Source organism: Budorcas taxicolor, chromosome 11 (genome assembly GCF_023091745.1).
Source record: "Budorcas taxicolor isolate Tak-1 chromosome 11, Takin1.1, whole genome shotgun sequence".
NCBI classification, from domain to species: Eukaryota; Metazoa; Chordata; class Mammalia; order Artiodactyla; family Bovidae; genus Budorcas; species Budorcas taxicolor.
This window is the reverse complement of record NC_068920.1, coordinates 103,409,708-103,422,422: the sequence shown is the minus strand read 5'-3', so window position 1 is coordinate 103,422,422 and position 12,715 is coordinate 103,409,708. Positions and strand designations below refer to the sequence as shown.

At 35.1% G+C, this 12,715-nt stretch overlaps 1 protein-coding gene across 1 annotated transcript in view; it reads right to left on the bottom strand.

Annotated features, from left to right (window-relative positions):
- Positions 1 to 3,716: 3,716 nt before the first annotated feature.
- The window catches only part of GCFC2 (GC-rich sequence DNA-binding factor 2), a 75,849-nt gene continuing 66,850 nt past the window's right edge, over positions 3,717 to 12,715 (bottom strand). Inside the window, exons 14-17 of the mRNA XM_052649199.1 lie at positions 11,045 to 11,111; positions 9,114 to 9,260; positions 4,757 to 4,881; positions 3,717 to 3,936 (exon numbers count right to left, since the gene is read on the bottom strand). Of these exons, the coding sequence (XP_052505159.1) occupies positions 3,816 to 3,936; positions 4,757 to 4,881; positions 9,114 to 9,260; positions 11,045 to 11,111 (460 nt within the window). The 3' untranslated portion in view covers positions 3,717 to 3,815. The remainder of the gene's footprint in view (positions 3,937 to 4,756; positions 4,882 to 9,113; positions 9,261 to 11,044; positions 11,112 to 12,715) is intronic.

Here is a 12,715-nt window from a genome sequence, read left to right as displayed (position 1 = left end):
AAATTAAAAGACGCTTACTCCTTGGAAGAAAAGTTATGACCAACCTAGATAGTATATTGAAAATCAGAGATATTACTTTGCCAACAAAGGTCTGTCTAGTCAAGGCTATGGTTTTTCCAGTGGTCATGTATGGATGTGAGAGTTCGACTGTGAAGAAGGCTGAGCACCAAAGAGTTGATGCTTTTGAACTGTGGTGTTGGAGAAGACTCTTGACAGTCTCTTGGACTGCAAGGAGATCCAACCAGTCCATTCTAAAGGAGATCAGTCCTGGTTGTTCATTGGAAGGACTGGTGCTGAAGCTGAAACTCCAATACTTTGGTCACCTCATGCACAGAGTTGACTCATTCGAAAAGACCCTGATTTTCGGAGGGATTGTGAGCAGGAGAAGGGGACGACAGAAGATGAGATGGCTGGATGGCATCACTGACTCGATGGATGTGAGTTTGAGTGAACTCTGGGAGTTGGTGATGGACAGGGAGGCCTGGCGTGCTGTGGTTCATGGGGTGGCAAAGAGTCAGACATATCTGAGCGACTGAACTGACCTGAATACCAAAGACTTAATTACTATAGCTTTATAGTAAGTCCTGAATTCAGAAAGAACAGGTCTTCCAATTTGTTATTCTGTTTCAAGATTGTTTTGGCTATTTTAAGGTCTCTGTACATCTAGATAAACTTAATCTATTTCAATCAATCACTTTGTTTTTTTTTAAAAGCCTGATAGAATTTTGATAGGGACTGCATAACTGATATTAATCAATATTAGTAGAAGATACCTGAAACAATAACTGAGGTTTCCAATTCATAAACATGATGTCTATCTTTTTATTTAGGTTTACACATTTTTTTTCTCAGCAATTTGTGTACTACTCAGTGCACAGCCTTTCTATAGATTTATTCCTAGATATGTGATGTTTTCCAGGCTACTGAAGTATTATTGTTTTAAAACTTGTTTCCAATTAGATCACTAGTACATCCCTAGGCTTTGAGTTTTGTAAGATCTTGCTAAATTCAAATTTTTTTTTTTTGGTAGAGTGCATAACGTTTTCTACGTAAACAATCTTGTCACTTGAGAATAATGATTCAACTCTTGTGTGTTAATTTTTATGTCTCTTTCTTGACTGACTGCATGGTTAGGACCTACAGAACAATGCTGAGCAGAAAAGGTGAGGTATGGATGTTCTTTTCCAGATGCTCTTTATTAAATAATTTATATTCTTGTTTTTGTACTGGGAAAGGGTATTGAATTTTGTCCATTGCTTTTTCTGTAATCACTGGATAATCGTATGTTTTTCCTCTTTTATTCTTTTCATAGGTGAATTATACTGATTAAATTTTTAATGTTAAGTTGAACTTCTCTTCCTGGAATAAAACCTACTTGGTCATAATGTATTATTATTTTCCTTTTTATATATTGTTGGGTTCAGTTTGCTAGTATTTGAAGGACTTTTATTTCTATATTCATGAGGAATATTGGTCTATTTTGTTGTAATATCTTTTTCAGATTTTATAGAGTCATCTACGTAAAATAACCCAACTGTTCTGAGGTATATTTTCATGGCCACTGAAAAGTTCCTAAAAGCCATATAAAAAAGTAAAACCAAAAGGTAATTTATCTGATTCTGTAAAAATTTTACTTTCTTTAAGTGAACAAAAACCTGAAAAAATCCAGAGAAAGAACTGAGGTGTGAGGTAAGTTGTTAACTCAAAGGTTTGTTTTTGTTAGTTGGCGTTTCTCTTCTTCATTCCATTCCATTTCTTCATCCATTTCACAGTAACAGGGGGAAAAAAAAACAAATAAGAACTCTGCATTGAGGATTAGGCAATCTTCACAAATGTTTTTGAATATCCTTACTTACAGTATATGATGGATAAAAATCCTGAGATTCAAACCCCAAGCATAATGAAATTTCAAAACTACTGGGAGTTTAAATCAGTTTGCAGTTTTAAAAGTAGTTCTATCATGTTTGGGAACACATGTAAGAATTAAAGATTTTAAAATTAAAAAAAAAAATCAAAAAAAAAATAATAAAAGTAGTTCTAATATTTTCAATTGTACAAAAAGCAAGAGAAATCTCTCTACCCAAGTTAAAAATGTAAGGGATCATCTAACACACTTTTAATTACAAAGACAAAAATCACAGGGAAATTTCAGGTGTACACTTTTAACAATAAAAAATTATAAATTTAATAATAAAATATTTTCCACTTATATAAAAAATAAAGCTGTGTATAGACATGTGTACATACTTTTTAAGTAGAGAAAAGTTCTGAAAGGATAACAAAGTGAAAACAGCAGTTACTTCTGGGAATAATAATTGTGAAAGAAAACTTGACTTTTTTTAGCAATGGCTTGAATTTTCTAGATGAGATTCTGTTCTGTATAATTTGTATAACTAAAACAAACTTTAAACTGTTCATACCAGTGAGTCATGAATCTTCACTATAGTAGAAATCACATACCACTCTGCAAAAGTTTATTACATGCAGCTTCAAAACTAGTGTTGATGATGTTAGAAGCCACATGCTTAAACTCTACATATAGAGTTCAAAGACTGGTTCTTTATTCAAACTATTAAGCCGGACATATAATCAACTTTTTCCTGATTTATCTTTTGGGCAACAATTTGCAGAATACATTTAGGACTTCCTGAAAGTTATTTAAACAAATAGATTTAAGAAAAATTATCAGTAAACTTACTGTGAAAAATGTTCTCAATTTCTTTTTGATTCAATGACCTTACGTCACATTCTTAATCACACACATTTTTAAAAAATGAATCATATGTTCTGAATATTTAAAATACTTATTTCCTCTCTAAGCCTACCACCACTGTGACACACACACAGAAAAGCATAACAAAAAATAGTAGTAACTACCGAACAAGCAATAACTTAGTACACCAAAACTCATACACAAATTTAAAGAAAACGGCAAATGAGGAAAACTGTAACAATGTGGGCACAACGTCAGTTATCTTTTTGTTTTGTTTTAATTTTGGGCCATACCATGTGGCTTGTGGGATCTTAATTCCCTGACCAGGGGTCAAACCCATGCCCTCTGCAGTGAAAAGTGCAGAGTCCTAACCACTGGACTGCCAAACCATCAGTATCTTTAAAATATAAAGCTCTTACAAATCCATAAGGAAAAAAAGATACTTCAAAAAGAATTACATATGGCCAAGAAAACAAGAAGTCACTCTCTAATAGTCAATATAAATAATTAAAATAAGATTTTTTTTTTCACCTATTAAGTACAAATGAAAAAAAATACTGCTGGCAGAGATTCATTGGCTGGTCTCAGACTTGTGTTAGAACAATATACTTGTATAGATTCTGAAGCACAATCTGACAACCATTAGTAGCTTTAAAATGCCTTAATCAGAATACTTAATAAGTAATTCATTCCAATTAAGATTTTCATTTTAACTCATACAAATGAGTTAAAAGCAGAGATTGCTAAAATGAAGAGAACTAAAAGATGTTTTTATGGTTCAGGCCAGAAGACTCAGCAAAGCCAAAGCAGCTACAATAAGCTTCAAGTCTTTTCTTAAACTGGAAAAGTCGTCAGAAGAATCAAACGGAAATATGTTAAACTCCTACTGTTCCTGTGTATTCAATTCCTGCAAACACTCATAAAGGGGAGGCTCAGTCTTTCGTGATACCAGAAGGCAGAAGGTGGAGGGAATGGAGGGACACAGTGCTATGCTTTTGGTTTAGGGAATAAAGAAAAGGCAACACCTTTTTTTCTTTTTCTACAAGCAAAACAGCCAAGTGTGACTATATTAAAATCTCATTTTAGTACTTTCCTATAAAGTTTATTCAAATTCTTTAATTACTGATCTAAGATGGTCTAGGTGATATTCTTCTATGAAGGATTCTGCTTGATTCAAAGCTTTTATTTTCACCAGAATAAGAATTATTTCTTTGACTTCATCCCTGAAAAAAACAACAAAAGGGCATTTTCCCTCTTAGAAATGCAGTGTATAAGGGCACAGTGAAACATCAGTAGTTAATCTGAAACAAAAACTTTACCTGATGCCAATATCTAAAATATACTGCGTAAAGTATTTAGATGCTACCTTCTCCACATAATCATGAAATTCCATCAGAGACTATTAGTGGATATATTCTGGCAAATTTTAATGTGAATGACTATAAAGAAGTAGAAAAAGCACAGAAGAAATCTATCATTAGAAATCTGAACAGTGGTGTGCTGCTACCAGCAGTTTATATGGACTATCACGGTGGAAGTATTTATCCCACAGATATAATCAGACGCTACAATTTGAGGGTTTTTTGTTTGTTTGTTTGTGATTTGAGGTGGTTTGCCAACACCACTGTATTCAAGTCCTTAAACATCTAGTGCTGTGAATGAGATCCAGCCACTGCTGGGTAAATGCCAGGGTGCAGATCTATACTTAACAAATGTTGAGATTTTGAAACGGCTAGGAAAATTAGAAAGACATGAAAAACATGCTTAAATAAAAGGCTTTTGACTTACAGTTTTAATTCTAAATTCCCCTGTGATACAGTTTTCTGGAAGTGCTTATTTTGGAAGAGATTTGCATTTAAACATACGAACTAATATGCCTGAGGTGTAAAATACTGAGTGATTCTAAAGTTGCATATGAAAACATCTCCTAATTCTACAGTGACAGTCTCAGATTTTTAAAAGTAAAGTACAAATCTTTCTAAAAATTGCCAAGAACAGAAGCCTAAATAACGCTTATGGAGGTACAAATAAAATATGTATTACCTGATTTCATTTCTAGATAATTTACGTGCAGACTGCAGTAAAAACTGGATGAAATTTTCTAGCTGGGGAATGGATGTTCTCATGGCAGAGCTTTGGAACCACTTTTCTGGTAAATATGCTGCTATCTGATAATCAAAACACATGGTTGATTTTTAATGACAGTTATTAACTAAGTACTTTAACATAATCTCATTTAATCCTTATACTACTCATGTTAAGATTCCTTGGAAGATCCCCTGGAGAAGGGAAAGGCTAACCACTCTAGTATTCTGGCCTGGAGAATTCCATGAACTGTATAGTCCACGGGGTCACAAACACTCAGACACGACTGAACAACTTTGACACACACACTACTCATGTTGGTTGTATTATTCTTCCATATTCTTTTATTCATGGTTAAATAACTTTTGAGAATTTCCCCTTTCTTTGTTAAGGTTTTATACTTTAAAGAAAAATACCGAAAGCTTAAAGGAGACTACTCTTTATAAATACTTACTAGTACTTGTAATACTTTCATTACTCTCTATTCCTGAGTGATTAAATTATACAAAACATAATCTATAACTAAACACCAGAAATGTGTAGACACAAAACACTTAGTTAACAAACCTACATTTGGCCCTTTAACAATGCAGGGAGTTAGGGACAGTGACCTATGCACAGATAAAAATCAGTGTATTAACTTTACAGTTGGCCCTACATATCTGTGGTTCTGCATCCACAAGTTTAACCAACTGTGGATTGTGAAGTACTCTGGTATGTACTGATATTTATTGAAAAAAAATCCACATAGAAGTGGACCCATGCAGCTTAAATCTGTGCTATTCAAAGGTCAACTGTATAAAATAGGTATATTTAGTGTGATTTCACAATATGACATTAGATGACTTTGTGTATAACCTATATGAACAAATTAGAGTTAAGAAATCAAGGTCATTCTAAGATACACTGTATAAAAAAATATATTACAGTTTTCTTCTAATTTAATACATTGCTTTAAATGTCAGTGGCAGCAGCAGGAGTCAATGTATGTGCATTCATTTGTTTCTTTTGGGGAAAAAAACCTCTCAAACAACACTTACTATCATCATGCTAAAGGTAATACATGACTTGGGGAAAAAGTTTTAGAAAAAACCAAAAAATGTAAACAAAAAGGAAAACTTCCTTTTGGGAGAAGGAAGAATTTTTTTAAAAAAGGAGAGAGAATGGGAGCAAGGAAAAATCTGAGATCATACTCTCTAACGAAATTCTTGGTTATGTTAGTTGCTAAGGTCAGGATCAGTATGCACTTCTAGAAAGTAGAAAGTTGTACTATATATATATAATAAAATACATTAAAAGAAAGTTCTGGAATGCATGTTTTCTAAAATAAATCTAGTTGATCAACAGGGAAAACACAGTTGAAAATGATTTATTCTATTTCTTAATCACTTTTTTCAATTATCTAGAAAAAACAGATACACTAGTGGCCTAAGACAGAAAGTCCTATAAGTCTTGACATACAAACACTATCTTTTTAGTTTTAAAACCAGCCCTTAACTGATCTGGAATTTAATGTCATTTACACTTGCTTTTCCCTTGTTTTGTATCACAAGGCTCAATAAAATTCTGAAGGAACTATCTAGCTTTCCCATAAATGATCCTGGGACTTAAAGCCACAGTGTTTTGATCTGGTTTTCCAGCCACAAACTGTGAAGAGAATGTCATATATCCTCTACTGCATAGTAGAGCTTTCTGGTCAAAGAGAACTAAACTGAAATCTGAAACACAACAGGATGGATGAAGATTGAACTATCTGATGAATAATGTAGTTAAAAACTACACGATACAAAAACCATAGCTGGGAAAATAATCATTGTCTAGGAACTGCTGGACAGGAATTGTCTAGGAATCTGCCTGCAATGCAGAGACCCTAGTTTGATTCCTGGGTCAGGAAGATCCCCTGGAGAAGGAATAGCCTACCCACTCCAGTATTCCTGGGCTTCTCTTGTGGCTCAGCTGGTAACGAATATGCCTGCAATGTGGGAGACCGGGGTTCAATCCCTGGGTTGGGAAGAAGTCTTAGGGCTTCCCTTGTGACTCAGCTAGTGAAGAATCCACCTGCAATGTGGGAGACCTGGTTCAATCCCTGGGTTAGGGAGATCTCCTGGAAAAGGGAAAGGCTACCCACTCCACTCTACTCTTCTCTTGCCTAGAGAATTCCATGAATTGTACAGTCTATGGCGTTGCAAAGAGTCAGATATGACTGACTTTCACACTTTCAGGAACTGCTATCTAACATTACATATACATGTATACTAAAAAAAAACACCTTATATAAGAACATAAATATTTTCCCACATTCTTAGAAAATTATATCCATTGATTTTTTAACTTAGGATAATTTACTAGAAACAAAATTGCTATGTAAAAGTATGTGGACTTTTTTTTTTATTTTGGCTGATGGTTCTTTGTTGTGGTGGATGCTTCTCTAATTGTGGCATGCAGGCTCTCTAGTTGTGGCACATGGGCTTAGCTGCCCCGTGGCATGTGGGATCTTAGTTCCCTGACAAGGGATTGAACTCAAGTCCCCTGCACTGGAAGGTAGAGTCTCAATCACTGAATCACTAGGGAAGTTCCCTAAAAGGGTATGAACTTTAAAGGTTTTATATCGATTGTGCCAAAAGAGTCTCCAGAGTTGTATTCCTCTTCCCACAGTGCAGAAACTATTTCCCAGACTTGCCTCTCCACACTTTCTAGATGAATGATGTTCCTGGACAGATGTGGGGCTGTTGTTTCCCTGTGCTTATGACAATACCGGAATTACAATGAAAATAACAGCAAAAAAAAAAAAAAATCCTTACTGAATTATTTACAATTCTCTGATTATATTAATTAATACTATTATATTAATTATTACTATTAATATTTTCAACATGTTTAGAGGTTATTTTGGCATATTCTTTTTCGGGGGGGACTGCTTTGCCTTTTGGTCATTTTCAATACCCACATTCAAATTGTGTACAGATTTGTAGAGAGCTTTTAAAAAAATGTGGGTATTTATCCTTGTTATGCACATTATAACTTATTTCTCTGTTTTTCAACTTTCTTTCTATTTAACTTTTTATTATAGAAAATTCCAAACATAAACAACAAGAGAAAGAATAAGTATGTGCTCAGTCGTGTCCAACTGTTTTGTGATCCATGGACTGTAGGCCACCAGGCTCCTCTTCCATGAGGATTCTCCAGTCAAGAATACTGGAGTGGGTTGCCATGCCCTCCTCCAGGGGATCGTCCCAACCCAGGGATCAAACCCAGGTTTCCCACACTGCAGGCAGATTCTTTACTGCCTGGGCCATAAGGGAAGCCACGAGGGAAGAACAGGTATAGTGAGCCCAATAAACCCATCTCCGAGTTTTAACACTAATCAAACAATCCTGCTACCTTTATTTATTTAATTGGAGGATAATTACAATATTGTGATGGTTTTTGCCATACATCAATACACCAATGAGTGGGCCAGGTGTATACATGGGTCCCCTCCATCCTAAACCCCCTATCCACTTCCCGCCCCACCCCATCCCATCCCTCCAGGTTGTCACAGAGAACCCTGTGTCAGACATTAAATTCTCGTTGTTTGGCAATGTACATTTTTCAGTGCTATTTTCTCAAATCATCTCACCCTCTCCTTCTCTCACTGAATCCAAAAGTCTGTCCTATACATCTGTATCTTTTTTGCTGTCTCAAATACTTCATGTTGATGTATGGCAAAACCAATACAATATTGTAAAGTAATTTTGTGTCTCCTTTGCTGTCCCACCCATAGGATTATCAGTACCATCTTTCTAGATTCCATATATATGTGTTAATATACAATATTTGTCTTTCTCTTTCTGACTTACTTCACTCTGTGTAATAGGCTCTGGGCTGATCCACTCATTAGAACTGACTCAAATGCAATCCTTTTTACAGTCCTGATACCTTTCTGTTTAATGTTTTTTGGTTGACCAAAAATCTTATCAAATCTATTACCTTTTTTCACCATTTTTTTTTTTTTTGCACTAAAGTTCAGAAAGGACTCCCTTAACATCAGGTATAGTCATTTATCTTCCTAGTACAATATTTTATAGTTTTATTTTTTTACACTTAAATTTTTTACTTTAGCTATAATTTACATTGGTATTTAAGTGAGAGGTGAGGCTCTAACAGTGATTTTGTAAATAGTCAACCAGTATACTAATTTTTAAATATTGGATTCTCCCGGATTTCTAGTCTGTTAAATTAATTTGTTATTATAAGTAACACAATTTAAATTATTTATAAAATTTTAATAACTTTTAAAAATGATAAAATGATGATCAATTTCTATACAACTTACCTGGCTGCACTTTTTAACAACATCTGGGCCAGGTATGGCATTGACAAGAGCTATAATAAGGTAACGATTCAGCAGCTTCCCTAGTCCTAACTCTTGCAAGGTGTCTTCTGGGAGGAGTTCATTCCAAAGAAGAATATTGCCGAAGAGCTAAAATACAACAAAATTTCAAGTGACTATGTACCTTTTCTCCAAAGGAAAACTGTAATAGTCTCCAACAAACAAAAAGCTGGTCAAACTGTAAAACTCTCACCACAATTAGCACTGTTGGGACCATCAATTTTAGAATAGAAAACATTTCTGAGTAAACACTTGATTCTTTTCAACCTGCACATATTTCTTCATCCTATCTTCTTTTTTTTTTTTTAGGATAATTGCTCAAAATCTATTTCAAATTACCTTGCTGGAGCTTTTCCAGATCAATAATCTTCCTTCTCAATCAGTTCTCTCTTGGAGGCTGGGGCCATTGGATATAAGACTGCAGGACCCCAGGATTCATAAAAGCACTGATGTTAAAGCCAGTTGTATTGTTACCCATATGTGACCTTGAGAAATCAATCAACCTGTGAACCTCACTGCTCTAATATAGAAAATAAGATTAATAATAACCTGTGAGTTTGGAGATATTTTGGGTAAAATCCTTTTAAGAAACTCTAATAAAATTCTAATCAAAATAATATGGGTTGCATTTCTCTCCTGTAAATGCAGATCTTTATGTGAATTTTATGGTAGCTTCCATCTTCTTTCCATTACTAAATTTATTACGTAAGTGCTAAACTACATCCTATTGTACTAACATGCAGTGCTTTTTCACAATGTCATTGTTGATGTTGCTCCCTCTTCCTGAAAAGCCTTTTTCCTGACCCAACCGTATGACAAGTATTGATTCACCCTACCAAAACTATTCTTGCTGAGGTCATTCATGACCTTATAATTATGGGCTTCCCTGGTGGCTCAGAGGGTAAAGGGTCTCACCTTGTAATTGTGAAACCCAGTAAACATTTTCAGTCTTCCTTCTAATTCTCTTCAGTGGCATTAATACTTTGTTCTCAAAAGCCCTTCATTTAGTTTTCTGATGCCACTCTCTTGTGACCATTCTTAGTTTAACAGCTTATTCGTAAGGCCTGTCTGAAGACTTCACTTTGTCTGCCCACTGCTTCTTCTGCTCAGGGGTTGTCATTCATGACCATGCCTCCAAACACTGCCTAAACGTGACTGACTCCCAAATCTCCAGCTCAGATCTGTCTCCTGTAATTCAGACTCATGTATTCAAGTGCCTCCCTTTATCCCAAAGATATCTTACATCCACTATGTCCACTTATCTTTCCTTCCAAACCTTTTCTTCCTTCTCCAATGCCCTCAAAGAATGCCACCGTAAGTTAATAGGGTGCCAAAGTCAGAAACTTGGCTAGCACTCTACGTTCTTCATGGTAGGATTAATTCTGTAATCAGTCATTGGGTTCTTTTGATGCTTCATCCTAAAAATCTTTTGAAACACTCTTTTCCTTACTGTCCCCATTGCCACTGATTCAGCACCAATTTCATCCTTTACTGTTTAGATTAGTCCCAGGTTAGAGAACTATGGCCTGTGAGTTAAATCCAGCTTATGTTGTTTTCATAGAGTTGGTGAACTAAGAATGGCTTTTATAATTTTAAATGATTGAAAAATAGAGTACTTTAAGACATGAAAATTATATGACAAATTTCAGTGTCCATAAAGTTTTACTGAAACACAGACATGCTCATTTATTTACATATTGTCTATGACTGCTTGCACTACAGTAACAGAGCTGAACAGTTCAACAGACATTATACGACCTACAAAAACTTAAAATACTGTCTGGTCCTTTACAGAAGAATTTTTCTGATCGTCATTATATAGTAAACTTTTATGGAAAGAAAAAATTTTTTTATTTTTGCAGTTTTCTGCTTACCTTTAGACCTGACCAGAACTGTCTTTCTTGAAACTTTGCATGTGGTGATGTTCTGTTTTCTACAGCACTAATTTAAAGCAAAAGAAAGAAAATGCAAATAACTGTTCATCTTTCAGAAACAGAGTTTGAAGAACTGAATGGTTACTTTTTTTTTTAATCAACCAAACTAAGTCTTAACAATATAACTGAAGGTGCTCTGGTGATATCTAATAAAATTACTAATGTATGTACACTCTTACTCAACAAATCCATGTTTGAGAATGCCTTCTATAGATACATTTGCACATGTACAGGATACTGTGTCCATAAAATTATTCACAACACTGTAATGGTTTACTGCTTACATGTTCATCAACTACAATTTGGCCATATAATGGCATATTGTACAGCTGAAAAAGCATGAGAAACATCTGTGGATGATACAAAAAGATCTCAAAGATGTACTAAGTCAAAGTAAGGCACAAAACAATGGTTGTGACTATAATATACTTACTTTGCTATAAAAAAGAGGGGGAAATAAGATTAATTCTAATTGCATTGTAAGTATTAAAATTCTATCTAAAGTATTTAATTCTAATTGCAGAGAGAAATTCCAAAAAGGTAAAAAAAAAAAAAAAAAATACCAACAGTGAGTATTCTTGCATGTGTACAGAAAAGAAGGCAAAAACTGGGTGGATGGAGGTCACGAGCAGGAGAGAATAAGACTTTTCATTCTAAACATTAGTAAAAATTATAAATACACATTCTTACTTTTTAACTGTGCAGATATATTAGTTACCTAAAACATTGAAAGTGAAAGTCGCTCAGTCATGTCTGACTCTTTGCGACCGCATAGACTATACAGTCCATGGAATTATCTGGACCAGAATACTGGAGTGGGTAGCCTTTCCCTTCTTCAGGGGATCTTCCCAACCCAGGGAATCAAACCCAGGTCTCCCACATCGCAGATGGATTCTTTACCAACTGAGCCATCAGGGGAGCCCTGAAGGCTCTAAAACATTACAAATCTTAATTGTTGTTGTTTAGTTGCTAGATCAGGTCTGACTCTTTTGTGACCCCACAGAAGGTAGTCTGCCAAGTGCCTCTGTCCATGGGATTTCCCAGGCAAGAATACTGGAGTGGGTTGCCATTTCCTCCTCCAGGGCATTCTCCCAGCCTAGGGACTGAACCTGCATTTCCTGCGTTAGCAGGTGGTTTCTTTACCACTGAGCAATCTGGGAAGTCAACAAACCTTAATTGGGGTGAATTTTTACATGCAGGCATCTTTTCAGGATTCAAATTAACTAGCAAGCTTAGTTCTTTTTTCCTTTCCATAGAACTCTTTGATCATGTGAGTACTCACTGTAGAGTGAGCTTCAGTCCATAATCCATTACTACAATTAATGCTTTCTTAGCAAATCTACCAATATGCATCAAATACTCCTTGTCTGATCATTTAGAAGTAAATATATATTTCAAAGATGTAGTTTCTGGCCCCTCAGTGATGTTCCAGGCCTTATTTTGAGCTTTCCATGTCAGGCATTATTCTAAGCACTCTCTTCATCTTCACAGTCTCCTATGAGATAGGCATTAATTTAATGTCCATTTTATATACAAAGACACTGATGCATGGAAAGACGCTTGGTCTTGATGCAGGCCAAGTGTCTAGGAATGGTGAATCTGCACTCCAGA